Source organism: Canis lupus, chromosome 24, assembly GCF_048164855.1.
Source record: "Canis lupus baileyi chromosome 24, mCanLup2.hap1, whole genome shotgun sequence".
In the NCBI taxonomy this organism is placed as follows: domain Eukaryota; kingdom Metazoa; phylum Chordata; class Mammalia; order Carnivora; family Canidae; genus Canis; species Canis lupus.
Genome location: NC_132861.1, coordinates 9,684,957 through 9,711,879, shown reverse-complemented (window position 1 = coordinate 9,711,879; position 26,923 = coordinate 9,684,957). Strand labels below are relative to the sequence as shown.

The 26,923-nt window shown below is 37.6% G+C and overlaps 1 protein-coding gene across 8 annotated transcripts in view; it reads left to right on the top strand.

Moving 5' to 3' along the window:
* Positions 1 to 26,923, top strand: part of FRY (FRY microtubule binding protein) — a 429,394-nt gene that overhangs the window by 217,484 nt on the left and 184,987 nt on the right. For all 8 annotated transcript variants that reach the window (XM_072795524.1, XM_072795520.1, XM_072795518.1 and 5 more), the window contains one exon: positions 17,159 to 17,212. In XM_072795524.1, coding sequence (XP_072651625.1) covers positions 17,159 to 17,212 — 54 coding nt within the window. The remainder of the gene's footprint in view (positions 1 to 17,158; positions 17,213 to 26,923) is intronic.

Genomic DNA, 26,923 nt, shown 5'->3' with positions numbered 1-26,923 from the left:
GCCCATTAAGAATTGTAATTTTGCGGGCACCTGGGTGGCTCAGTGGTTGAGTGTCTTTTGGCTCAGGTTGTGATCCCTGGGTCTTGGGCTCGAGTCCCACATTGGGCTCCCCTCAGAGAGCCTGCTTCTCCCTCTGGCTATGTCTCTGTCTCTGTCTCTCTCTCTCTGTCTCTCTCTCTGTGTCTCCCATGAATAACAACAACAAAAAAATGGATAGATAAATAATAAATCATTTCATAAATTATCTTGGCGGAGTTGTAGGGGGAGATTTTCACCTCTTATTTTGTATAGCTGTGTTTTAAGTGGTGGGATTATTTTGCTGTGATTTTAAAGGTTAAATAATGCTTTATAAAACTTTGAGTCACATGTATATATATAAGATCATAATATAAAATACATATTTTTATGGCAGGTGGGTGGGGGATCCACGTTTTTTAAAGTTGAAGAAACATTATACTAGTCAATAAGTTCCTTTGAGGCAATAACTGTATCTAATTAATCTTTACCACACACACACACACACACACACATCATGTTTCCATGTCTAGGACTCTGTTTATATACAATAGGCATTAAATAGTTTTTGAATATATGAATGAGTGGCTATATTATAAATGAGTGAATGGATAGATAGATGAATAGATGAAGCAAACAATATAGTAGCATAAAAGGAATGTCTTTGTAGGAAACTGTGCTTCTGAGGGTCATCTTGCCAACGTCTAAACCAATAACAATACATTGTGTTTTGTCCTTTGTACTCCTCAGCAGATGATGTCCTCAAATCTGCTGAGTACAAGAAGTACTAATTCTCAGCCCTCTGCTTTGGGGCATCTAAGGATACCTCATTATTCATTGATATTATCACCTGTTCCCTTCTTCACCTTAGCAATATGTGAAGAGGAGAGTCGGGTTGACTCTTAGCAATTGGACAGAGTCTCGGAATATGTGTTCTCATTATCTATGAGTCTCTCCATTTGTATAGCATCTGTCACTGTAGTCACAGGCAATTACCTTCTCAATAAACTCTTCCAAAAAACAAGACTCCAGCTTTTCAAAATCAAGAGCACCCATAATCTTGACTTTGTAGATTTAATGGACAAGAATGGATAAAGGTAAAGATAAAACAACTTTTCATTCAGTCTTACCTGATTTTAAATCTGGATTCAAACTCTCTAGTGTCATGTGCCCCTGAGCCAGTCAGTCAATCTCCCTTTTTTCTCATTTGCAAAATTGGAGTAGCAGAACCTAGAATAAAGAGTAGTTGAGAGGATTAGAGGTAATGTGCACCTTAGCACCTACTAAGTGCTCAAGTTGTCGTCGTCATCATCATCAGCATCATCATCATCGTTGTCATTACTAAAGAGTTGATATCAACTAACCAAATCTGGTTTATTTAGCACCTACTAAGTGCTCAAGTTGTCGTCGTCATCAGCAGCAGCATCATCATCGTTGTCATCACTAAAGAGTTGATATCAACTAACCAAATCTGGTTTATTTCTTTGGAAGTCATTATTTTGCAACCTTTCTTCATGTTTGTTCAAAAGGAATGGAAGCTTGAGCAGGGCGGTTGGATGCCTGCCAAGTTGGCCATTCACTGGTACTGTCAGATGGTTGTCCTGAATTCTGCTGTGGCTATGAGACAGGCACAGCCAAAGCTGGTTTAAGCAGAGTTGGTCTGGATCCTTTAGGGACTTGTACTCTGGGAGGTGACAGAAGTAAACAAATAAAAGTATACAAGAGAAGACAGCACCTCCACTATTTCACTGTATCTCCAGAAAATACTTGAGGCTTACCCATGTATAAATTGTGAAAACCTAGGAAATGAAATCAAGGATTTGAAGTGAGTCCACACAGAATGGTTTTCAAAAGCTTTCCAAGAAGAAATGTCATGAGTTCTTGAGGTTAGGGGTCTCAAAAACAAGTAGGAACATCTCATGCCAGACCACACTGGGAAGCCAGTGGCCCAAAATGTGAAAGGCTGTATTATTCAACTAAGTAAAGCAAGTTCAGAAAATTTCAAGAATTTTCTTTTTCTCATTCATGTGTTTACATTTATTGAAAACCTCAGAGGGAAAAATATCTCATTTTCTTAAAGATCAAACTGGTTTTCTTTTTTAGCCCCATTTTATTGAGATATAATTTATACACATATAAATGTATCATATCATATACATACGCTATAATGTAACATATTAGCTTTAGGTGAATTCATTTTAGGTGGATTAGTATTAGTTTTAGGTATATAACATATGATTTGAAATACATATTGCTAAATGATTACTACAATAAATGTAGTAATATCTGTCACCACAGTTATAAATATTTTTTCTTATGATGAGAACTTTTAAGATGTACATTCTTAGCAACTTTCAAATAGACAATACAGTGTTGTCACTAGAGTTGCCATACTGTACATTATATCCCCAGGACTTATTTGTGTTATAACTGGAAGGTATAACTTCCAAGAATTTTCAATCATCCTCCTGAGGTTGCCTCTTTTGTCTGCCTTCCTCCCTCTAAGATGACCAAAAAAAAAAATTTCTTTTTGATTTTTCATCATAGCCTTGGCACTAGCCTCTGCTTCTAAAAAGGCATTTAAATATGATTTATCATTATTTTCTTTTTGGAAAAATGTTGACAACCAGGTGCAGATTTAATTCTGATATAATGAATACAAGCATCATTTCTCCACGTCTGGATTTATTAAGTCATGTCTTAGTGAATCCAACCTGATTTAAGCTTCTAGTGTCCTTGCAAGGAACTGCAGGAGAAACTAAATTGGGTTTGGCCTAGGGGTTTCATCTAGATCTACAGTCTATCAGCATAAAATGTCAACGAGAAGAGCAAGAAATTCTAATTTGCCAAAGACTTACTCAGAAAGCAAATCATTTGTTCTCTACTCTAATTGAAACCTGGAAAAGGAAAAGATGAGCACATAACTTCAAAAGAAAAAAACCCACCTAGCTTTCATCCTGTCTACTAGCAGAGCCTGTGACTGAGCAAGAGAGCAGTGTTTGCCTTTGTCTCATGTCCTGGTATTTAAAAACCTGTTTGTGATGAACAGTCATGTGAAAATGAGTTTATTATTGGGATTTCATGAGCTTTGATAGCCCCTGCTCGCAAAATAGTTAATGGGCTAGATACAGGCAAGAACTTCCAGATGTTATCACTGGGTTGAGCTTGGACCACAGGTGTGGGGAGATAGACACTTATTCATAATGATGCTAACTATGTTGTTCTGGAATGGAGACTTCATAACATAACATGATCTAGCAGGTTTGCTAACATAAAACAAACAAGGCAATTCTGTTTTAATATAAGACTAAAAGTAAACTAGCAGTACCACAAAATATTTTCTTGTTGTGCAAGTCTTTGAAGAATATAGGGTGCCAGTCTCTGTTGCACCACACACCATTAATCTCTAATGAAATATGTCATGCCTGAAGACCAAACCTGTGTGAACACTAGTCATGGCCAGCTGGCACAAATGTTGAAAGGCCAAGCAATTAGCTAATGACAGCATTACTGGACACTAATGTTGCTCTAGGTTCAGGCAGTAACGTCTGTTGACAAACCTTTGTTCCTTGGCCCCGTGTCTCAGGCTTCCAGCTCCTCCTGGGTGCTGATGTCACAGGGCTGGCATCAGGACAGTTCTCCTGTTAACCCTGAAATTGAGCAGTACGTTGCATTGTAACAGTGAGGTTGAGCAGGCCATTGCACTGTAATACAGCCCACCATCAGAAGATTATACATGATGAGTTGTTCTAAAAGTTTTAATGAATTCAGTTGTGACTCTAACTAATCAAGGCCTTTGGCAAGTGAAATACACACTCACCCTAGCTTCCTCTCAAGATTTGAGACCAGATCCAATGAGTTAACAGACCAAGGTTAGGATACAGTCTATTTGTAGTTATAAAAGAGCTTATTTTTTCACCTGTACCACATACAAAAATTGAACATTCAGCCATAATCCTGTATCTCACCTCTTTAGATACCTGAGTTATCTGCAGACGGCTCGATATCAGAAAATGTCAGACCTTTTCATCAGGAACCTTTTTAATATTTAAGGAATTTGTGAATTAAGAAATCATGCTGTACTAATTGAAGAATAGAATTACTGCCTTTAGGGATGACTGGGTGGCTTAGTTGTTGAGTGTCGTCTGACTTTGGCTCAGGGTGTGATCCCAGGATCCTGGGATCGAATCCCACATCAGGCTCCCTGCCGGGAACCTGCTTCTCCTTCTGCCTATGTCTCTGCCTCTCTCTGTGTGTGTGTCTTTCATGAATAAATGAAATAGTTTTTTTTTTGTTAAAAGGAATTACTGCCTCTAATTAAGTTTGGATCTTTATATGGTAGATCTTCCTAAAACCTATTATAATTAGTCATGCTGATGGCCTGATAGCTATTCACAAACCTCACCATGTGATATTTCATGATGATAATTCATCGTGCCCAAATTTGCAAGTTGGTGGTTTTTTGCACTGTTGTATATGCCTGTCTTCCTATTCTAACCAAATGTTACATGTCTGTTGACTAAGGATGTGTAAATAGCAGAACATCCCCTTTAATGCCTCTCTGCATCAAATCCTCCCTGTGGATTTTAGCCAGCTTCCCAGAAGAACAACCAGCTAGTGTTTTTAGCCACACTCCTCTCTAAATAGAGGCCTCTCTTGCTCCAGTAAATCTAATAAGGGAAATAGAAAGAAAATGAAAATAATTTCTAGATTTAATTCCCTATTGAGTGTAGTGATAGAATCAAACTAATGCTGTCCTGAAAGGAGACTAAGAAACCATTCTGGTCAGGTGGGAAATACTTATATTAAACTTGACAAAGTACTGGCTCATTGCCCAAATTACAAATAAATAACTAAAAATAGTGATTTCTTAGCAAAGCACCTCAGCCTGGCACCCCTTAGTTAATCTATGAAGGCATCCACCGGAAATCTGGAAACTCACCCTAACCAGAAACAAAATAGTTTTAGTAGTTAAAGCCAGAGATAACTGTTGAATGGTTTCATTTAGCTGCTGAATGAAGTGATCTTTCAGATGAGCTCACAAACTCACATTTTTCTGTACACTGTTCAAATTAAAGTTTGCTTTCCTTATTATGACTATTCTTGGAATCATATAGACAAAAAGCATTTCTTTTGTGGTTGTTAAGTAGGAGTTCTCAGTGATAAAATGAAATTTAATGCACTATGATAGTAAAATTTCAGTTGAAACTTAGAAGAGACAAACCATATGCAAAGTATCATGAAGTAATTAAAAAAAAATCTTAGGGCCTTTTTCCTTGAATTTCATAGTATCCAATTCAGTTTATCCGTGGGTAGAGCCATAATTTTTATGTCCAGTGACTTTATGAGAAGATTATCAAAGTTTCTTCTTCTTGAGAATATAAAACCAGGGGAAGATTGTTTCTCAAGTTATTTTCAGTCTGAATCTTTTAGATTATGTGCTTTTTACTATTTATAGAGACTTCATTTTAACACAAAAGAATATTTAAAAATATAATATATTTTAAAGTAACAGGAAATGTTGAATAAAAATAAGTTCAATAATATAATGTAGTAATAAACACTGAAGGCCCATCTGGACATTCACTATGATACAATATTTCTATGTATCTGCACAGCATTTTGCATTTTGACATTCCTGAAAGTGATTAATACAGTTTTGGGTAGCAGCAGGCTTTACTGTAGCATTACAGTAATTTTAACCAGAATTAAGTCTGAATTTCCACAGGTCATGCTAAGAATAAACATGTTTATTAAATATTTTTTATTGTTGCTGACATATATCTAGACTCCCTGGCTTGAATAACTTTATAACATACAGTATTCCATTTGATGGTACTTCCTGATGCCTTTGGGGATTTCTACTCAATTCATAAGTTGTAATCACATAAATTGGGGGGATGGTGGGGCTGGAATGTTTAGTGAGCTTTTCCAAGATGATTCAGTCATTGAGCCCAGGAATCAATGACAACAAGAAAGTCAGATACTAAAATCTTTAAATAATGTTGATTGACCTAGAATGGATGTATTGCTTTTTATTGAGATATATTAACATATTATAAAATTTACTCTTTCAAAGAGAGCAATTCAATGAGTATTCACAAGTTGTGCAGTTCTCACCACTATCTAGTTCCAGAGCATTGTCTTTAAATAGCACTTTATTTTTGTTTTAAGATTTTATTTATTTATTTGAGAGAGAGAAAGAGAGAGTTAGCAGCAAGAGAGCACAGGTGCAGGGCAGGGAGAGGGAGAAGCAGGCTCTCTACTAAGTAGAGAGCCTGATGCTGGGATCATGACCTGAACCGAAGGCAAATGCTTAACCAGTTGAACCACCCAGATGCCCCTCTTAATAGCACTTTAAAAGATAAAGTAGGTAAATAGATTTTGATATACTTATTTTTCTATCCTTTACCTCCAGAGTTTGCCTTTTATTTTACTAGAAAACCAAACCTTTCTTTTTCTTAGCCAAAGTAATTGGATCATTTAAGTTTTGACTAAGAAGTTTTGTTTTGCTACATGAATTGGGGTATGTAATGAATTTTATATAATGATAATCATGAAGAAGTTGCTGTCTATGAAATTGCCTCTTTTAGCTCATGTAGAAAACAAAAATTCAAGATACTTATGGACTGTAGAACTTCAACAGAAATGAAAATGCTTATCTATGTGTGCCAAAATCTTCTTCCAGAATGGTGGCATTCCCCTTCACTCGAGGTTTGCTATAGCTGCTGGTTCAGATGATGACAGATGACCAAATTCCCCTCAGAAGGAGACTTGTCTGTAGCACTGAGTGAAATGGTCTCTGCTCACCAAAGTGAGCTTCGGACCTATCAGTAACACCCTAAGAAAGTGTGTAGCATGGACTCCTTCCTATCTGAACAGTGCTCCATACATACCAAATTGGTTAGTCAAGGTGTTCTAAATAAATCCAAACTTGCAGAATAACACTGGGATCAATGTCTCACCTCATGAATATCAACTTTGTGACTTCATCCATACCCACTTGCCTAAGATTTCTTGGGATTCCCAGGGGGCCGAATAACATATTATGAGCTTCTCAAAGGCAAACAGTACCATGCTCATGCTCAGGATAGACTATCTATGGCAATAGAGAGTGGGAACTAGGCAGTGACTCCCATTCCTCAAGCTAAATTATTACTGTCAGAGTTACCTCCCGTCCTCCCTTTGATCTCCAGGAAAATAAAGTGCCATTCAGACAGATTGAGGATACTTGTTTTCATTCATCCAATGAAGAGTTTTATTTTAAATCAGCATTATAATATAGTTTATGTACATTAAACTGCAGGGATTTTAAATCTATAGTTTGATGAATTTTGGCAACTCATACACATGTGTCTATACCACTACAACCCAGTTGCAGAACATTTCTGTCATCCTGATGAATTCCCCTGTGCCCTGTGCAGATGGACCATACACCACCACCCCTGGCCTCAGGCAACTATTGATCTGTGTATAGATTTCCATTTTCTAGAACTTCATATAAATGAGGCATACAAAATGTATTCTTTTGTGTCTGATTTTCTTCATCAGCGTAATGTATTTGAGATCCATTTTTTATTTTTTATTGGTCATTTGTTCATCTTCATTGCTGAGTAGAATTCCATTTAATGTACAGACCACAATGTGTTTATGTGGTCACCCTCTGATGGACATTTGGGTCAACAAATAGTTTTTGAGTACAGTTTTAACCAGCACAAGTTTTGATATCCACAGATCATGCTAACAATGATAAGAATGTATGTTTTATAAGGTATTTTTGATAATAGCTTAGAGATGGATACATAGATAGTATTTTACAACTTCCAAATACAAGTGACTGATGCTGTGTAGACAAAAAGAAAGACAAAGAATGACTGCCATTTTTTTGCTCATCTGTCATATTTCAGGCACATTAATCTTCACATTAACACTAGAATGTGGGTAAAAATAACAGTCTGTGTTTACATACAGCCTACCGAATGCTAAGCACTGTTCCTAATACTTGAATAGTATTAACTCACCTCATCTTCATGTCAACATCATAAGGTAGTTACTCTTACTACTCTACTTCACATACAAGGAATTTAAACAAGTAGTCCGAAGTCACACCTAACAGGTGGTGGAGCAGACTATCTCTGGACCATCTATTTCTGGGAGTCTTGCTTTTAACTGCTATATTCATGGTCTCCTTCATTTTTAGTCAGAGGAGACTTGATTTTAGTCAGGTCCAGAGGCTGGACCTGAGAGATTTAATAAGACATAACAAAGGTGATGTAGTTAGGGTTAATACCCCAATTCAAATCCTGGTTTGATTGACTCCAAAGTCCAAGCTCTGATCTACTTGGGAAATGATATGTACATGAATAATAAGGCTGAGATTGGTGGGGTACACAAGAGCTAGAGAGTACCAGAAGAGCTATTGAAGAGTGAAACTCGGCTGTCACTTCTCATAGCAGTGCTCAGGGAAAGTGTGGTGAGATAAATGAACCTCGAAGGACAAATAGGATATTTTGATGAGAGGTGATTTGGTTGGGTCTGAGAAGGGTGTGTGTGTGTGTGTGTGTGTGTGTGAGAGAGAGAGAGAGAGTGATATGTTAGTGGTGACAGAAGAAAATCAGAACATGACTGATTTCAAGTCTCCAAGGACAGCTCTGGGGAATATAAACGTTTTAAGAGAAAGACTAGCCTATGAAGGACACAGAGAAGGGATGCCTAAAGAAGTAGGAGGAGAAAAGATGAAGGAATGGGGTGATTCAAGTGAACAAAAGGGAGTCTCATGGCAGCTGAAAGATCTCAAAGGAAAAATGGCCACCAGATTTGTCATTTAGAAAGTCACTGGGGCTGCTAGGGAGAGTATTTTTAGTGGTGACAAAAGAGTCAGATTGCAGGTGGTTGAAGAAGGAATAGGGGAGGAAGGGGATACAGGACATATAGACCGGTCTTAGAAGAACTAAAGATGAGAAGGACATAGAAAGAAAACAGTGTGTACGTGGGGAAGGCAGGCACTACAATGAAAAGGTCTAAGCATGTTGATAATTGAGAGAGAGAGAAAGAGAACCTGCAGAAGGGGGAGGGTGACATTGGGGTGAGTGAGGAGCTGGCTGATGGAACAAGGTCCCAGAGGAGGCAGGGAAAAATCCATTCACATGCACTCAATGCCCACTTAATGGATGTAGGCAGGCACCATTAGTGTGGTATATTAGAACCAAAACTATAAAAATACCAGATGAGTGAAGGTGATATCTTATACTTCCTGGTAGCTGCCTTAGTTTCAAAAAAGAAAAAAAAAAACACCTGTGGGAACAGCTCTTTTGTTCAATTAAAATGAAGATTAACTTTGTAGCTGAGTTTAATTGAAGTTTCCCCTCTACTGTTCAAATAATGGATTTGAACTTGGAACTGTTGGACTTGGCAAGGAAATAAGCTTCACTGAAATTTGCAAAGCCAACCACAAATAGGACAGATTGTCTTGAGAGTTTTTAGAGGTTTTGTTTTTTTTAAGTGTCAAAATAGTCTTCCAGATTTGAATCTATCTTCACATCATGGGGTACTACGCAACATGTTACTTGCTAATACCTTAACTGATTTGAGACATTCCCTGTATCATTCTCCTAATTTGAGGATTTTTTTTCATTACTTTGGGTGAACATCAGCATATATTGTTTAAGGAAATTTTTTTTAATTACTGAACAGAATAAAGGGAAACATGGTTGTATCAGTTTCCGTAAACACCTTTTTCCCACAGATCTCCAAGCTGTTCCAAGTCCTGCTTATGAGTCTTATTGGAAGCCCAGTGAGGATGTCAGGGGGTGATGTCTCTTATTACCTGTGGACAAACTGGGGCAGATCTCAAGACCACCCAGTCTCCCCCTAAAAGTTCAACTATCTCAGCAGGAAATCAAAATGACCAGAGTAGATCTTCAGGGTGATTCAGACCCCATGGTTCCCTGATTGCCCCTCATGTAGGGAGAGTTTTTTGAGGAGAAATGATCCGGAACTCAGAACTGTGAGTTCTCAGGCTCACTCCTTAGATTTGTCTCCAAAGTTGACTCAAAGCTGCACAAATAATATCTGAAGAGAAAAATGTATCAAACATGAAGATATTTTGAATCTCATTTTTGTTTAGTTCAGGCCAAATAGGGTGCCTGCTGCTATAAGCTGGTGGCTCTGGATGAAATGCTTTAGTGGCATTTCAACAGTAGAGCCCACTGCTCCCTGCTCTGAAGAGCTGTCACCACACGATGGGGCAGCTCGCTACTCCCCCTCCTCATGTTCTGAAGAGAGACCCGAATTGCAGTGGTTCAGTTCTGAAAATTGTTAACTACTCAGACTAGACATGTAGATTATAAAATTTCACTACTGATAGCATCAAAACCCTGAGCTAACCATGCCAAAACATGTTCTTATAATCAAAAACACCATCATGTCAAGACTTGAGAAGTTTGGTGGTTGTTGTTGTTGTTGTTGTTGTTGTTGTTGTTTTGTAAACCATCCCACCATTAAATTAAAAGTTTTCCTCTAAATTACATATCAAGAATTAAAATCACTGTAATAATCTTAGACTTTTATTTTTTAAGAGAAGGGAGCAATTATTCCTTATAATGTTTTTTTCCTACTCTCTGTAATACAGGTTTCTAGTTATACTTGGAAATTTCCAGGAAGCTAAAATTAAAGCTAAATAATGTTAGTGGGGGTGTACGTTACCATACTTGGAAATTTCCAGGAAGCTAAAATTAAAGCTTAAATAATGTTAGTGGGGGTGTATGTTACCCTGAAAAAAAATGGGTAGAACTTAGTTTCAGCTCCTAAACATTATGAAAGAGGTTATATGTTTTAATATGATCTCATTCCAGTAATAATGGTGTTAAAAGGAATTTCAATAATGGTGATGGCTATCAATTATTGAGTACTCTATGTATTCATCTTTCCGTTTTGTGAGATTAGGTTTATATAATTTATCTTTATTTTACCTAAAAGTTAACTGAAGGTTACAGAGGTTAAATAAAATTCTTATGTTTGTAAATAAAGGGACCTATAGGATTCAAATTTCAGTCTCTGACACCAAAGCCCATGCACATCCAACTGCTAAAAATCATTAAAAGATTAAAAGAGTGTCTTAAGCAAGGTTGGTGACATATTTAACAAATTGAATAATCTCATACTAACTGTAACGACATTGCTGGCTTACATACTTTACTAAGAAATATCTTTGAGGGCAAGAGTTTGGATCTTTTTTAGATGAGTGAAGTCCTACTCTACAGGACACATTTGGGATTTTTTTAGGCCATTCAACATTCAGATGTAGAAAATGATTTCTTAAATAAGCCCCTTGCTTCCCACAAATAGAGCACCTTTTCATACATAAGACTTTCCTAGACTTGTCTAACTGCCCATGTCCTGTCATGTATGGCCGTCTTTTCTCCTCTAGATTATAGAGAGGCCAAGTGTGAAAAGACTAGAAGGGAAAATGTAGCTAGCATACACTGAAATTGTTTGGAAATTGAGTCAGTGGCCTTCTTCTGTCCTTTTCAGGTAGATGCAGACACAGGGAGCTTTCAATTTGTGTTTTCTTAGGGGAAGGGAGGGGAGGTTGGAACTTCCCTAGGTGTGAGAAGCACAAACAGGGACCTTTTTCTTTTCTTATGGAAATACTTGAAGCCCTTACAGGATTCTTCAACACTTGAGAAAAATCCCTCTTGGATGGGTCAGGACAGCAGTGCTCTTTGATTCAAAGGGAGCAAATTCAAAGCCCACAGTGGACACAGAGTCTTACTTCTCACACAGCAGGCAAGATATCTGCTACCCAAATCCTATCTGTAAATGGAAAGCAATGGGGAGAGGGTCCCTTCTGCAACTCCATTAGGAAAAGATCAGTTGTTAGATAAGTGCTATTAAAATAAGTTTTAAGAAGTAGCTTAAATTATCTTGAAAGCAAAATATTGTAAAAAAAAAAAAAAAAGCGATAACAGAAGGGATGTGTCATGTTTTTTTGTTTTTTGTTTATTTTTCTTATGGAGAATTTCAAACATTCCTAAAGTATAAAGACAGTAAAATGAACCCAACATCAACAATTATCAACTCACAGCCGATTTGTCACACACTCCCTGCATCTCCCCTGAATCTTATTTGAAGCAAATACTAGAAACCATATTATTTCACCTCGGAATGTTTCACCAAGTATCTCTAAAAGATACTCTCTTTTCGACAAAACTGCAGTATCATCACCACACCTAAAAAATTAGCAATAACCCCTAAACTTCATCAAATAGCCAAAAAGTATTCAAATTACCAGTAGTCTCGTGAATGTCATACTTTTTTTAAAACAGATTTTTAAAATCAAGATCCAGGTAACATCCACACATTGCAATCATCTCTTTAAAAAATCAGTAGGCTCCACCCCCACCACCTTTCTCATTTTCTCCCTCACAATTTATTTATTGGAAAACAAACAAACAAAAACACTTTTCTTTCCTTCAGAGTTTCCCTTCAGTCTGGATTTTGTTAATTGCATCCCTTTGGCATAGTATAACATATTCTTCTAACTTCTGTTTCCTAAAAACTGGACATTGCCTCTAAGGCTTGGTCAGATTTAGGTTTGGTGGAGTTTTGTTTGTTTGTTTTGGTCAAGACTATTTCATAGTGTTTGCTCTCATCAAAAGACTTAATGTCTTGTTTGCTCTTTCTGTGTCGTTAGTAGCCACTGATGTTCAATGCCAAGTCTCCCAGTCTTTTCAGTTTGTTTAGCTCTTTGTTCAGTGTTGTCCAGTGAGCAGAGCTCAGGGCAAGGCTGAGCCAAAAGATAAGGTCTCCTAGCTTTGGACCACTAAGAATTTTCAAAGATCCGTCACCCCAAAGTTAAGTTTTTTCACAATGATTTAAAAACAAATAAACATCTCATTCAATTCAATTAATGAATTTTCAGTCAATAAGTAAAATTGTTATTAAATGACAAATTTTTAAAAAATTTAAAAGTACACTGTTGTAATTGGATGAATGAGACCATTATTTTTGAGCTACCTTTGTCATAGTCTATCTCTACTTGTTTTTTACCTGTTGTTTATTCTGTGTTGATTTCACTTTACTACTTATTTAATGCTCTTTGAGAACCAGGATGTCTTGAATATGCAGACCTTGGATTCCATGCAGCTGTCCTCTGCAGAAGAACTTCAAGCAGAAGCATGCCTCTGCAGTTTTTCTTAAGTTCAAGAGTCTTCCTGGTCTTCGCTTTGTATTCAGATGGCACTCTTCTGAGCTGGAGCATGTTTGCCTCCCTTCTCTCCTCTTTGCCTACCTTCTTCCCTTTCTTCTGTCTTTACTTTTTTTTTTTTTTTTTGCTTTTTAATTTTTTTTTAAAGGTTTTATTTATTCATAGGAAACAGAGAGAGAGAGAGAGGCAGAGACACAGGCAGAGGGAGAAGCAGGCTCCATGCAGGGAGCCTAACGTGGGACTCTATCCCAGGTCTCCAGGATCAAACCCTGGGCTGAAGGCAGCACTAAACCGCTGAGCCACCCAGGCTGCCCTTTTGGCTTTTTTAACGATTTTATTTATTTATTCATGAGAAACACAGAGAGGGAGAGGCAGAGACATAGGCAGAGGGAGAAGCAGGCTCCCTGCAGGGAACCTGATACTGGTCTCAATCCCTGGACCCCGGATCATGCCCTGAGCTGAAGGCAGATGCTCAACCGCTGAGCCACACACGTGTCCCTGTTTTCTTTTTATTTAGCCAGCATAATACTTTTTTCTCCAGGTCTACTTTTAAGCTTCCTAACACTGATAAAAATCTGTGTTGATGCAAAGAAATTACTTGGGAATGGTGAAATGTGACTTGATTCTCTGTGCCCAGAGCTATTTTTCCAAATGCATAGACCTATATTCAGTCATTTAACAAACCCTGGCAATAAGGCCCAACTATGTCCTAGGCGTGTGGGGAGAGAGACAAATTGCAACATAGTGGAAATGCTAACAAGAATAGATGAAAAGTCCCATGTGACAAATAACAGGTGGCTCTATGAGGAAGAACTGAAAAAGGGCTTGATCTTGGAAGAAACATTTAAACTAAGTCTTCAAAGAATATGATGAAGACAGCATATTTGTGTAAAAATAGTTAACATATCTTTACACTGTTTTCCTTATTTTGTTGAAGCATTGAACCCAAGCTCTTGGCTAATGAACCTGACTTTTGTGTTTAGTTACAACTTAACCATATCAATGTTTCCTTCATATGTATGCAAAATAGATGTAAACTTAAATATCATCCTCACTTCATTCCCACCCAATTAATAGTGGGAAAAAAAATAACTTTTAAGCATGGGAAGTTTCAGGGTGTGGGAGGTTCATGGTCACCTTCTCCCACTGCAGCAGGATCCTGTCTTTCAGGTAGTAGTGAAAGTTCCCAAGAGATGAACTCCTGAGTTACTGCAAAAGTCTACAGATCTACAGGTGTGCCAAGCATTATCTTTTGACTGAGTAAATTACAGTCTCTCATATAGATGTATTCCTTTTTCTCTAATGTATATAAAATACTCTTGCTGTTATAGTATGAAACCTTTTAAAAATATCCAAGTCATAGTATTAGCTCTCTCTCATTATGTATACTTTTAAACAACAGATACAAAATAGAATTACAATCTTGTATGTCGGGAGGTGTGAATGTGTGTTTTATAGTTGGGAATTCCTGAAAAATCTTTGACATTAAAAGGAGTCTTTATAAAATACATAGTGAATATCCTTAATACTACTGAATTCTGAATTGTACACTTAAAAATTGTTACAGTGGCAAATTTTACATCACGTATATTTTGCCACAATTAAAAAGTATACCAGAGATGCCTGGGTGGCTCAGTGGTGGAGCATCTGCCTGGGGCTCAGGGCATGATCCTGGGGTCCTGGGATTGAGTCCTGAATCAGGTTCCCCGTGGGAGCCTGCTCCTCCCTCTGCCTGTGTCTCTGCCTCTCTCTGTGTGTCTTTCATGAATAAATAAATAAAATCTTTAAAAAATAATAAAAAAACAAAATATCTGAAAACATATTTTAACTTATATGCAAACCAGGAGATTTTGTATTTGAAGAAACTGGATGCTGTTGGCCTAGAGCTTTTATTATTTTGGCAGATATTTAGCCATCACCAAGAAAGACTCTACTCTGTTAACTTTCAGTGTCAGAGAAACAGAGCTTCCTGTTTCTGGAACTTGTAGTCTAGAGGGGGCACTTAGCTCATCCTTCATGCATGTGTAATCATATAACATGATTCTACACTGTGATGTGACTTTACACTATGGTGAGTGCTAGGAAGGGAAAAGTATACAGAGCTTTGCAGGGGGTGGTGGGTAGTCCTGGTGTTAAGACTCAGAAAAGACTTCCCCAAGGAAGTAACAGTTTGGCTGAGATTTGAATAATGAATGAGTATAGACAACATTCATAAGAGGTTATTGACTACTTTTCCATTTCAGACTCTTCTCCTTAAGTCAGGAACCATGTGTTCTTCAGCACCCCACCCACAGGTAGCATTCGGCACATTGAGAGCCGCTGGTTACTGTTGAGTGGCGAATAAATAAAACATTGAGTAGAAATGCTTATGCTGGATTTTTTCCCAAGGATGTTTGTGAGACCTGGCACCACCTGTTTTCACTTCTTTAATTTTCATATTTTTAATTTAACTGCTTTTACGAAGAACTTTGGATCACATTATAACTTTTGCATATACAGGAAATGCTTCACAATTTTATTGCTAAATTTGTCTTCTTGTAACATCAACTGAATTTGGTGCTTCTTTAATTGTTCTTCTGTGTTCTCGCCTACATTTTTGTATCCACTCTCCCACCAGTGTGTTCTAGATAGTATACTTCGAAGAGAAAATGTCCATTAGCTCTTAAGAACATAGTTTTCTCTTTATTTTAGATGAAAACACATTCTGAAGCTGTGTATTTTGCAAATGAGACAGATTCATATGGCTCACAATAAAACAGTAGACACCAGACTGAGCCACCACATGCATGCATTTCTTCAGGAACAAAGACTCTATGGAGTGGGGGTGGATTTGCCATCTTCCTTAGGTATATATTATCTTTTCAGATGGAAGAGATCAGAGAAGTGAGGTAAAGAGAGAGGGTCTATGTGATTGGCAACATGTAAATGGAGTCTTAACAGGACTTCTACATTGGCTAAAGTAAAACTTACTATTTTTTTCATATATAACTTTTACATTGTTTCTCACCCTGAACCAAATTTTGAATCAGTATTAACTCTCATACCAAAAATAGAAAAGAAAAGGGACAGGTAAGGATAAACTCTTGTCCTTAAAAGGTCCTGCTGGAAAGTAGGTTAAGGCTTCCTAATGTAAACAAAGGTGTAATGATTAGAAAAAATTATTTCTGTAGACTTTTGTCACTACCCAAAGTATTTCTGCAGAGATTTGGATGTGGTATAAGTCAAATAACATGCCCCAAATTCACAAGTTACACAGTAAATGCATTACTGGTGGGGTGTCCCTCAACACCAGTCTAATAATTAGAACTTTGTTTCTAAATCTAGGGACTTGGAATAGTGTATCTCTTTCAACTTTTTATTATATGTCAAGTCCGGATAGCTAACAAAATTTTCATATGAATGCCATAGTTTTTTTTTTCTACTTTTTATTATATGTCAAGTCCAATGATAGATAGTAACATTTCTCACATGAATTCCATAGTTTTTATTATGTAGTTTCCATTGAGAACTCTGGGCCACTTATAGCATCAGCTTTTTAAGGTTTTAGTTGAAAAGGTATATGTATAATGAATAGTAAGAATAGTGGTATTAACTATCAAATACTTTATATATATTTTTTAAGTATTTTATTTATTCCTGAGAGAGAGAGGCAGAGACACAGGCAGAGAGAGAAGCAGGCTCTATGCAGTGAGCATGACGTGGGACTCGATCCCAGGTCTCCACGATCAGGCCCTGGGCTGAAGGCGGCACTAAACTGCTGGACCACCAGGGCTGCCCTCAAATACTTTATATTAAGATCAGAATAGCTAAGGATACCATGGCTAAAACTGGTACCTCTATCCCTCAAGGGAGAAGAAAATTAGAAAAATTGCAAGAATAATGGTACATTTTTAATACTGTTTAAGAGCATCTAATAATTATTCTTTTTCTTTCTAGGAAAAGCCATTGACAAAATCTCTACAACGTGGAGAAGATCCCCAATTTGACCAAGTATGTAATAATAAGTTATATATATATGTATATATATATATATATTCATATTCTGGTTTTATGTATTATGCACATAGGGTAAGGGCTAGTTGCTCATTATTAGTATATTGATGAACTTCCTCAAAGACGTTATAAGGAAATGATCTTAGAAACTGTGTCCTTCAGCTTTTACAGTTATAGCTTAAACAGACATTCAGTGGATGTCTACTGATTTGAACCAGAAAGAATAGGAATATGTTGGAATAATAAGAATAGGCCATCAATTGATTGTTCCCTAAATCTTTGTATACCAGAATTAAAGAAACTAAGAAAAGATAAAGGAATTTCTACTCCAAAATTTAGTAAGATGGCTCTGAATAAGTGATCATTACTCTGTAATGATCAGAAAGATCTCTGCACTGGAGTTTATCATGGTTTCATCCAGCTTTTTCTGAATGCCTACTATTTGCTTGACACAACACTACAAAATATACAAGTTCTAGCTCTTCAAGATTTCACAGTATTGTGAGAAAGAAATCACTTAATAATTATAAGACAGTGTAGTAACTTGGATTCTAATAGAGAATGTGATATATGAACAAAACAATTTAAGGCAGGATAAATACAAAGAAAGTCTTTTGAAGGTAGATCTGGATTAGTAAAAGGGCATCACACTCTCAACAGCAGGTAATAAATATAGGAAATCAGGATCTGGTTCAGTAAATATTGAAAGGCCTCATGTACGTTTAAGAATGATGAGTAATAAGGCATCAGAGGAAGTGAGAAATGTTTGTGATGTTTCCTAAACTTTTGCAGTTAATGACAGAGAGGACAATACGTTCTCCAAAAACCTCACTTTGAGCCAGTGGTAGAGACAAAATATTGCTGGATGTACTATAGTCTGATCTAATATGGTGGGGGTTTTATTGTCTTATGAAGAACACAGAGAGTGCACTTTCAGCAGGGCTTTGAAATTACCTTTCATGTGGGATCAGAAGAAAAGTTCTCGGTCTGTTAAAGTCCAGAGTTGTTCAGTCCAAAACTGTAAGGACTGGGGTGCCTGTGCTGCTCAGTAGGTTAAGCCTCTGACTTTGGCTCAGGTCATGGTCAGAGGGTCCTGGGATCCCACATCAGCAGACTCTGTGCTCAGCAGAGTCTGTTTCTTCTCCCTCTGCCCCTCCCCCTGCTCGCACTCTCTCTCTCTCTCTCTCTCTCTCTCTCTCTCTCTCTCAAATAAATTTTTAAAATATTTTAAAACAAAACAAAAAACCCTGTAAGGACTGATTATAGAGATTGAATTTTGCATTTTCTATTGTATAAGCTCTTCACTGAGGGAAACTCGGCTTGTGCTCACAGTCAGTATCTGAGGGCTGGTGTGGCGCTGGGTTCTCACTCTAGTGCTGGTAGAGCTGGCTCTTTTCTGGATTGCTGGTGAAATGGGGTATGTGCTTTATCTCTCTGTGGCACAGAGCTTCTCTCGTCATATTGTCCTTAGTTGTCACCTGATAGATACTAGGGCAGCAGAGATCCTGAGAGGACATTAGGAGTCATTATTTTGGAAATGGGGCAAGTTATGGCTCTTTCTCTTTTCCTCAAGAATGTAAATATTTATCATCTGTCATTCATAAATTTTCACTCTATTTTATATTCTCTGTATTCTATCCTGTTTCTATCCTAGATATACCTGTCCTAATATGTAACTGATTTTTCCTCAAAAAAAATTATTTCTCCAGCTTAATGTGTATCTCTCTTTATTCTCTAGGAAAATAGTACATCTAATTTTATCGTTGCAGATAATTGCTATCCCAAATGATTTGGCTTAAACACAGTTTCCCACTTGTATTCAGCCCTCTATTTCTGCATTTCAGCATTGTGGGAGAGAGATGGCCTTTGGAATTAGACAGACAAGGTTTAAATCCTGATTTTGCCACTTAATTAGCTATAATACCTTTAACCTTGTTGCATAGAATGTTGAAATGCAGAATCTCTGCCCTGCCCCAGATCTTACTGAATCAGATTCTGCAGCTTAACAGGATCCCCAGATGACCCACACAGACATTAAAGCTTGAGCAACACTGCTCTGTAACACATCTCTATATATTAAAGACACTTCATGAGTGAATCAGTAGTAAGATGGACACTGAGAACTTTCAAATAAGACACATAAGATTATCCTCTCATCATTAAATCATAAATTTACACATGAACCAGGAGAGAAGGCAACCTACAAAGTCTATTTCACTTTAAAGAGATAGCAAGACTCCCAGGAACCTTGACAGAAATTGATCCACCTGTGCTAGCCTACTATTATTTTAACTAGCAAAATGTGAGAATTAAGGTTCCATTGGCAATGCCATGGATGTATCAAGCTCTCTTAGTCTTTTGATATTAGACATCCAAATTACATAATTATCCTTGTTCTAATACCAAGCAGGAGGATTTTAATCTGGATTCACACAGAGGTCTGTCTATGCAAAAAGAACATGCTGGTGATACCACCTTACATGGTGTAGACTCTGTTGCTATGATCATGGGAGCAGTAGTAACAGTAGAAGTGGTATTCATGTAGTACTTACCATAGGATAGACACTATGCTAAGTATCCCCTTTGAGCAGTATGCAGCCAGTCCCTGTTTAGAGAATATTTTTTATCAATTTCTTCCTTTTAAATATCACTGGCATATTTGATAGACTATAGAAAGCTGAGCTTCTGTGCTTTCTGTGCCTGATCTTGGGTGGCCCTGTTTACTCCTCCACTTAACAAGCCCATGATTCATTTTTCTCTTGCTAGAAATAGAAGCAAAAAGAAATCATATAATACTTTATAAGTTATGAAGCCCCTTCTCATGCATGATCTCAGCTGACATCATTTGCTACTTCCAAAAACCTCAAGAAGAAGCCATCATCATCATCATCATCATCATCATCATCATCATCATTTCTATATCACATTTCATGAGAATAAGACTCAGAGAACTTACCCAACACTATATGACTAAAGCCTGAATGAGCCAAGACTGGCATTCACATGTTCGGACCATAAAACCAGTGCTTTTTACTCTATAATGCTTGTATATCTAAAACCTAAGGTAGTGAGAATTTAGAGGGGAGTGTTCAACAGAGAAGGAATCTCAGATCCTGTATCAATTAAGATTAGGTTTGGCTACAAATGACACATAAAATAACAGCAGTTTGAACAAGATAGCTTCTTTCTCTCTCACATTCAAGAAATACAAAGAAAATCAGTCTAGTATCTATATATTATTTTGTTTGCTTGTGTTTGGCTTACATTCCCAAGGTCATCTCATTGTCCAGTTTGGCCTCTAGAGCTAAGCCATTATGTCTACATTCCAGGCAACAGGAAGGAGAAAGAATTATATGCTAAAAAGAATTATAGGGAAAAAAAATTAAAAACTAGAACGTCTCAACATTGCACACACCACTTCTGCTCATATTCAGTTGGTGAGATCTTAATCACATAGCCACCTATAGCTGTAGGAAAGATTGGGAAATTTTACTTTGGACAATTATTTGTCTATGTAAAAATCAGATATTTTATTGGGGTGTCTGAGTGGCTCAGTCAGTTAAGCGTCTGACTCTTGATCTCAGCTCAGGTCTTGAGTTTGAGCCCTGCATTGGGCTTCCTGCTGGGCCTGAAGCCTACTTAAAAAAAAATAGGTATTTTATAACCAAGGAAGAAGAATAGACTAGATATTAGGTATTACTTATCTTTGCTAGATATCATAGTAGAGTTTTGCCAAATGCCCAAAAGAATACTATTTACAGTTCTGTATACCTCTTTTGTTCACTGTGGAATATTCTTAGAATTTGTTGATTTTACAGTGTGAATTTTAAAATATGTGTATTTAGGGGTTAAAGCTTTATGTTTCCTAAATTTTTTTAATATTCTTTGTATATAATTAACTATTGGCTTCATATCTCTTAATTTAATCTGATTATCATCTAACCCTATATACTATAAACCTGGGGAAAAAAGCCCCATTGTTTCATAAATTACAAGATGTCTAAACAGAATTGTCTTTTTTTTAAGTTCAGTATTAGTGGGAGAACTAGTAACTGCCTTGCACATTGGAAAGCTTGGAATTTATACCCTTATTCCCAGAATTTCATTGTTTACAAATTTCATGAGTATGAACTTAACCCATTCTTATACAGCACCTACTTTGTGGCAACGATTTACCAAGTATTATGCCAGCTTATGGAAATAAAGATGAAAAAACATGGTGCCTGCACTGGGGTCGGGGTGGGGCAATCTAATGGGTGAAACAAAGAAGGAGTATGATCAAACAAATTATAACCTCAGGCTAGTAAGTAAGCTCACCAAGGAAGGACCTAGTATCCTGTGAGCCCCGGGAGAGCAAGCTTTGCCCTATACTAGGGAGCCAGCAATGGTTTCAGTTCCTGCTAATGAGAGAGTCATACCAGTAATGGGAATTAATAAAGCTGGAAGAGATTTCCAATAGCATTTTAAAAATGTATACTGCCAGTAATTTATTTTAAATGCCTAATTAACTGTCAAGGCTTCAAGTAAAATGAATGAAAAGTTGTCCTGATATAAAGTTCTTCATTTTAGCTAAATAAATTTAGCAAATTTATTAAAGGAATGTGTGTGTGTGTGTACGCGTATACACACACAAAGCTCTGTATTGGACAAAGAGATACAAGGATGTGGTCTATGCGTTCCAGGAGCTTCAGATTTGGAAGAGGATAAGGCAGGGTACAAAGAGCTCTGACAGGGGCCCACGTGTGTTAGAAATGCCACATGGATGGTGCAGACAGTAAACATTGTGAGATTTCAAGGAACAGAAGACACACACTTCAGGGCCAGATGGCTAGAAAAATCTTTGTAGAAGAGGACATGAATGGGTCTGTCAGCTGAGACAGAAGATGTGTATTTTTAAAAGATAATATTAAAAAAGAGGTGACATCATGACTCTCATAGAAATATAAAATGAGCACAGGTGAGAGATTTTATTTAACTCATTTTTTAAAATAGATTTTATTTATTTATTCATGAGACACACAGAGAAGAGAGGCAGAGACAGAGCCAGAGGGAGAAGCAGGCCCCCTGCAGGGAGCCCGATATGGGACTCGATCCCGGGACTCCAGGATCATGACCCGAACCGAAGGCAAACACTCAACCGCTGAGCCACCCAGATGTCCCTTTAACTCACTTTATAATGAGGAAGTTACAACCAGTTTAGAAAAGAACTCCAGAACAGATACATCTATAAGTCAGGAATGTTGAAATGAATGCATTATCAGGCAAAATGCCTTCTTCCACAGTGGGAGAATGAAGTCAATTGAACCTTCACTGGGCAGAGGGTTTTTTTTTTTTTTCTGTCTGTAGACAGGAATCTATCATGCTATCAGTATCTATCATGCTATCAGTAGTCTATCATATGCACAATTTTAAAATAGCTCAAAGGCATTAAAGGATGCAGAGCCCCCACAGACTCAAATTAGCTAACCCCTAGAAAGGCGAGATCTGAGTGATGCATAGTTTTCTACTGAGACACAAAATTTTCCTACCGACTAGAAGTTTTGAGGAAGAGACCAAGAAAGAAGGGATCAGACTGTGGAAGACTTTAATGGCAGTGGGTGGATTTTAGCTCATACATACCAGGATAAGTTTCATTAAAGTAGCAACTTGATGTTAACCCTGAGGTAGCAGTGTTCATGAATAAAGACATCCTTGAAGTTTGGAGGCATTTGGGGAGTTTGGCCATTGAGAAAAATTTGAGACTAAAAGAGCCCAAACTAAAACAGAGATAATGGAACTAGAAAGAATAATTTTATGTAAAACTGTACAAGAAGAATCAATGGTTGAAAACCATGGTTTGGAACCATTTCTATTCAATCAACAAATATTGAGTGCCCAAGCATACTGGGATCTGTGTAAGGTTCTGGGGTTACAAAAGATAGAGTTCCTGCCCTTAAGGAATTCTTAATACCAGGAAGAAGACAGATAGTCAAACAAATAACAGTGCCATGTGAATGCTGTAACAGAGGTCCATTTCAAATGCTATGGGAACTCAGATAAGGGAGCAGTTAAGGATGCTCGGAAGGTGGTCAGGAAGCAATCAGGGCCCAGTGGCATTTTTAAAGATATGTGTTATCTGCATGAAATGGGTTGGATCATGCCAGGCAGAAGAAGCTGTGTGGATAAAGAAGCTGAGCTGTGAAGAGCAGAGTACTGAGAGTGGCCTGGGCTGAAGCGGGACAGGCATACAGGAACTCATTGCTCCAGGGCCATAGGAGTCACAATGTGAAGTCTGGACTCCTTTTGATAGCTAAAAAAGTGCTCCAAACAGAGAAATGCTGGACTTGATGAGAAGTTATAAATCATTTTACACATATTGGATTTTTAGGGAGGGTGGAATATCTCGGGAGAAATTACTGGGGCTCATTCACTTATGTGGCTGCTCAACAGACGCTGAAAAATTAGAGACTAGATCAAATGGGTAAAGAATATCGTAGGGAAACATAGTTTAAGATCAATAAGTGGGATGCCAGAAGAATGCCCAGATGAAAAAGTGGACAAAAAAGTGCAAGAAGCTTCAGAAGATGCAGCTTTCCAGGGCAGGGATGGTCCGTGATGGCAGCCATACAGAGATCCTCACAGAAAATGACAGATTAGCAGTTAGTTGCTCACTGGAAACCAGCTTTGAGAAAAACTTTTGCTGCAGTGTTATTCATTGACTCGTAGAGTGCATTTTCATAGTTGATAGATTAATATTAATGGTTTAAGAGACTTACTTTTGCAGCTGGGTTATGCTGGCTGATTATGACTGGAAACACTTCAATTAAAAAGCAGTGTGCCCAAACACAGTCATAGTACTAGTGATGAGTCCCCTAGTGATGGTCTGTGGAGGGTCCTATGAATGAAAGGCAGGGTGAGCTCCTCCTTTAACTTCAAGTGACTTTCTTCTGTTAGCAAATTTGACAGATATCCCTTTTAAATCTAAAGCCAAGGCATTTTATTTTGGATTCTCAGATGCATCAGTAGCTAACCTATGATGAGCACGGACATGGGTAGATGGTGACCAGATGCAGCTGAAATACTGTACTAACCCACTTTAAAAAGTGAAAAACAGTACTCCAAAGTAAGCCTCGCCTAAGAAAGTGTGTAATCCTCACCTGGTGAAGGAGGCACTGATGCTCACTAGATAAATTTCTACACAGAGATGAAAATTGTGGCTGTTGAATAAAGGAGTCACCAGATCTTTATCATTTCATATACCTTCCAGCTTCATGTGCTTCCTTATCTATTGTCTGCCCTTGGTTTTTAAACTTTTGCTTATTTCTAATAATGACCTAAACATGCAATAAGTTATATGACACAAACAGTTGTTAGCTGTGTAATGCTTTCTATTTGAATGATTGCTATGGCTTTGTTTCTTAAAACAGTCATATACAGTAAATGGAAGTCATTTCCTCTGTGTGTAGTAAAGTATGATTACTCCCCAAAGGAGCTAGGGCCAGAACAATCAGAATTAGAATCCAAATCCTTGGGCAGCCCCGGGGGGTGGGGGGGCGGGGGGCTCAGCGCTCAGCGGTTTAGTGCCACCTTCAGCCCAGGGTGTGATCCTGGAGACCCGGAATTGAGTCCTACGTCAGGCTTCCTGCATGGAGCCTGTTTCTCCCTCTGCCTGTGTCTCTGCCTCTCTCTCTCTCTCTCTCTCTCTCTCTCTCTCATAAATAAATAAAATCTTTAAAAAAAAAAAAAGAATCCAAGTCCTTATTTTCACAGGTGAATTGTCTTACTGTGCCTTGGCATTGCATAAATAAGTATATGGGAGGTAAGAGAAAGTATAGGGTAAGCCTGGCAACACCGCCGAATCCTGAGGAGGAGAGCAGTTCAAGGAGAACCTGAGAAAGAGTGTCATTTTCTCAGGAGGCTTGAGGGAGAATGACAGCAAAAGGCCATTAGTTGGCCAGTAGATTAGCCCTTTCTGATGTTTTATATAAAAGTTATCTGTAGTGTGGCAAGAGGAGAAATCAGATTCCAGAGAGGAAGAAGTGAGGCAGGAAGAGGAAGCATCACCAATATTTGGCTGATTGAGAATTTGGCATAACAATGGCAGGTCATCTGGTGGGGGAGAAGAGAGCAGAATCCAGTGAAGCCAGTGTGTGTTTTATGGAACCCTCTTGTGCTGAACGAAATATAAGAGCTTAACACACTGTGCCTGTCTGCCAATGGTTGGGTCCATTCTTCACTTATATTTGGTCTCAATGTGTTCAGACAGTTGAAGTTCCTGAGAGTCTGATGTGTACATAAGTGGGGCTCACAATAATTGGTTTTATTCCACCAACTGATTCTTGTTCCAGAAAAGTAGCCATCCCAGTATCCTTTCTCAGAGTGAGCTGTTTGTTGCCTGCAGCAAACTCAAGGAGCCTGGTGCTCCCTACTTTTCTCTTAGGGAGCTAATATAGGGGCACTGCTTGAACACCTACCTCAACAGTAAGCATTTGGAAGACACTGTGTTTGCATCTGCTGGAGCCAGAAAACTGTGGGAACACAAACCAAGTTATCGGGGTTCTAATGGAGGCCCTGGTAGTTTGTGCTTGGATAAGAGATAGATGGGTCTTTTTCTTTTCTCTTCTTTTCTTTTCTTTTTTCTTTTCTTTTCTTCTTTTCTTTCTTCTTTTCTTTCTTTCTTTCTTTCTTTCTTTCTTTCTTTCTTTCTTTCTTTCTCTTTCTTTTTTTCTTTAACAATATCAACTCTGATCAGTAAAATTCTGTCAATTTCTATCACTTGTTTTGTCATTAGCTTAGCCCACGATCTTCTCAAAGTCAGAATTGTTTATGTCTGGGATTCAGTTTCAATATTTAGAAATGGAAGAGAAAAATAGAAATAGACATTTTGAAGGTCTGTTATATCTCTCACATGTTATAGTATCTCATTTACTGTTCATAAAAAACCCAGCAAGGTAAGTACTCTTCAGTCCCATTTTATAACTGGAAACAGAGAGCTTCAGAGGAGTGGATATGGCCAGGCTCATACAGACAATAAGGTCCTGAATTCAGGACCATCTGATCTTCCCAATACACGAATGAAATTACAAAAATATGGCTTGTGAAGCATCAATCATCACATAGGGTGTTCTGAGAACATTATTTAAGTTGCAGCTTATTTGCAATTCAGTCACGTATTCTTTACTAGTATCATCTCTATAAATTCCAGATAATTTTCTCAGACATTCTAAGTAACTTTGGTTGGGGTTTTCCTCTAGATGCTAAATGTTTACATACTTTTATAGTGCCTTAGTTTCTTAATATATTAAAAATGCCAACTATAAACAGGAAACACATGATAAAATAAATCCATACATCTATAATAGACTGAAAATAACTTTTTACCATTTTGAGTAGCAGTAGTTTTTCTGAAAAGGAAGCAGATGAAATTCTAGACCTTCAACACTGATTCTAATGCTACAACTCATCAAAATCTATTATTAATGAAAAATATAAGCAATTAGGGTAAAAAACTAACTGGCATTGCATTCATATTAGTGTCATTTAGTGTTTCTGAAATTATTCTCCAGTGGAGCACTGTGTTCTATCAAATGGACTTAGATATTAAAGTCAAATAATACAGACCTTTTCCTAATTTGCAGGAAAAACATATTTAAAGTATAGATTTATATAATTTTAAATTTTTATAATAAATTATTCTTAAGCCTTTGGTATGTCACCTCTGATTGAATG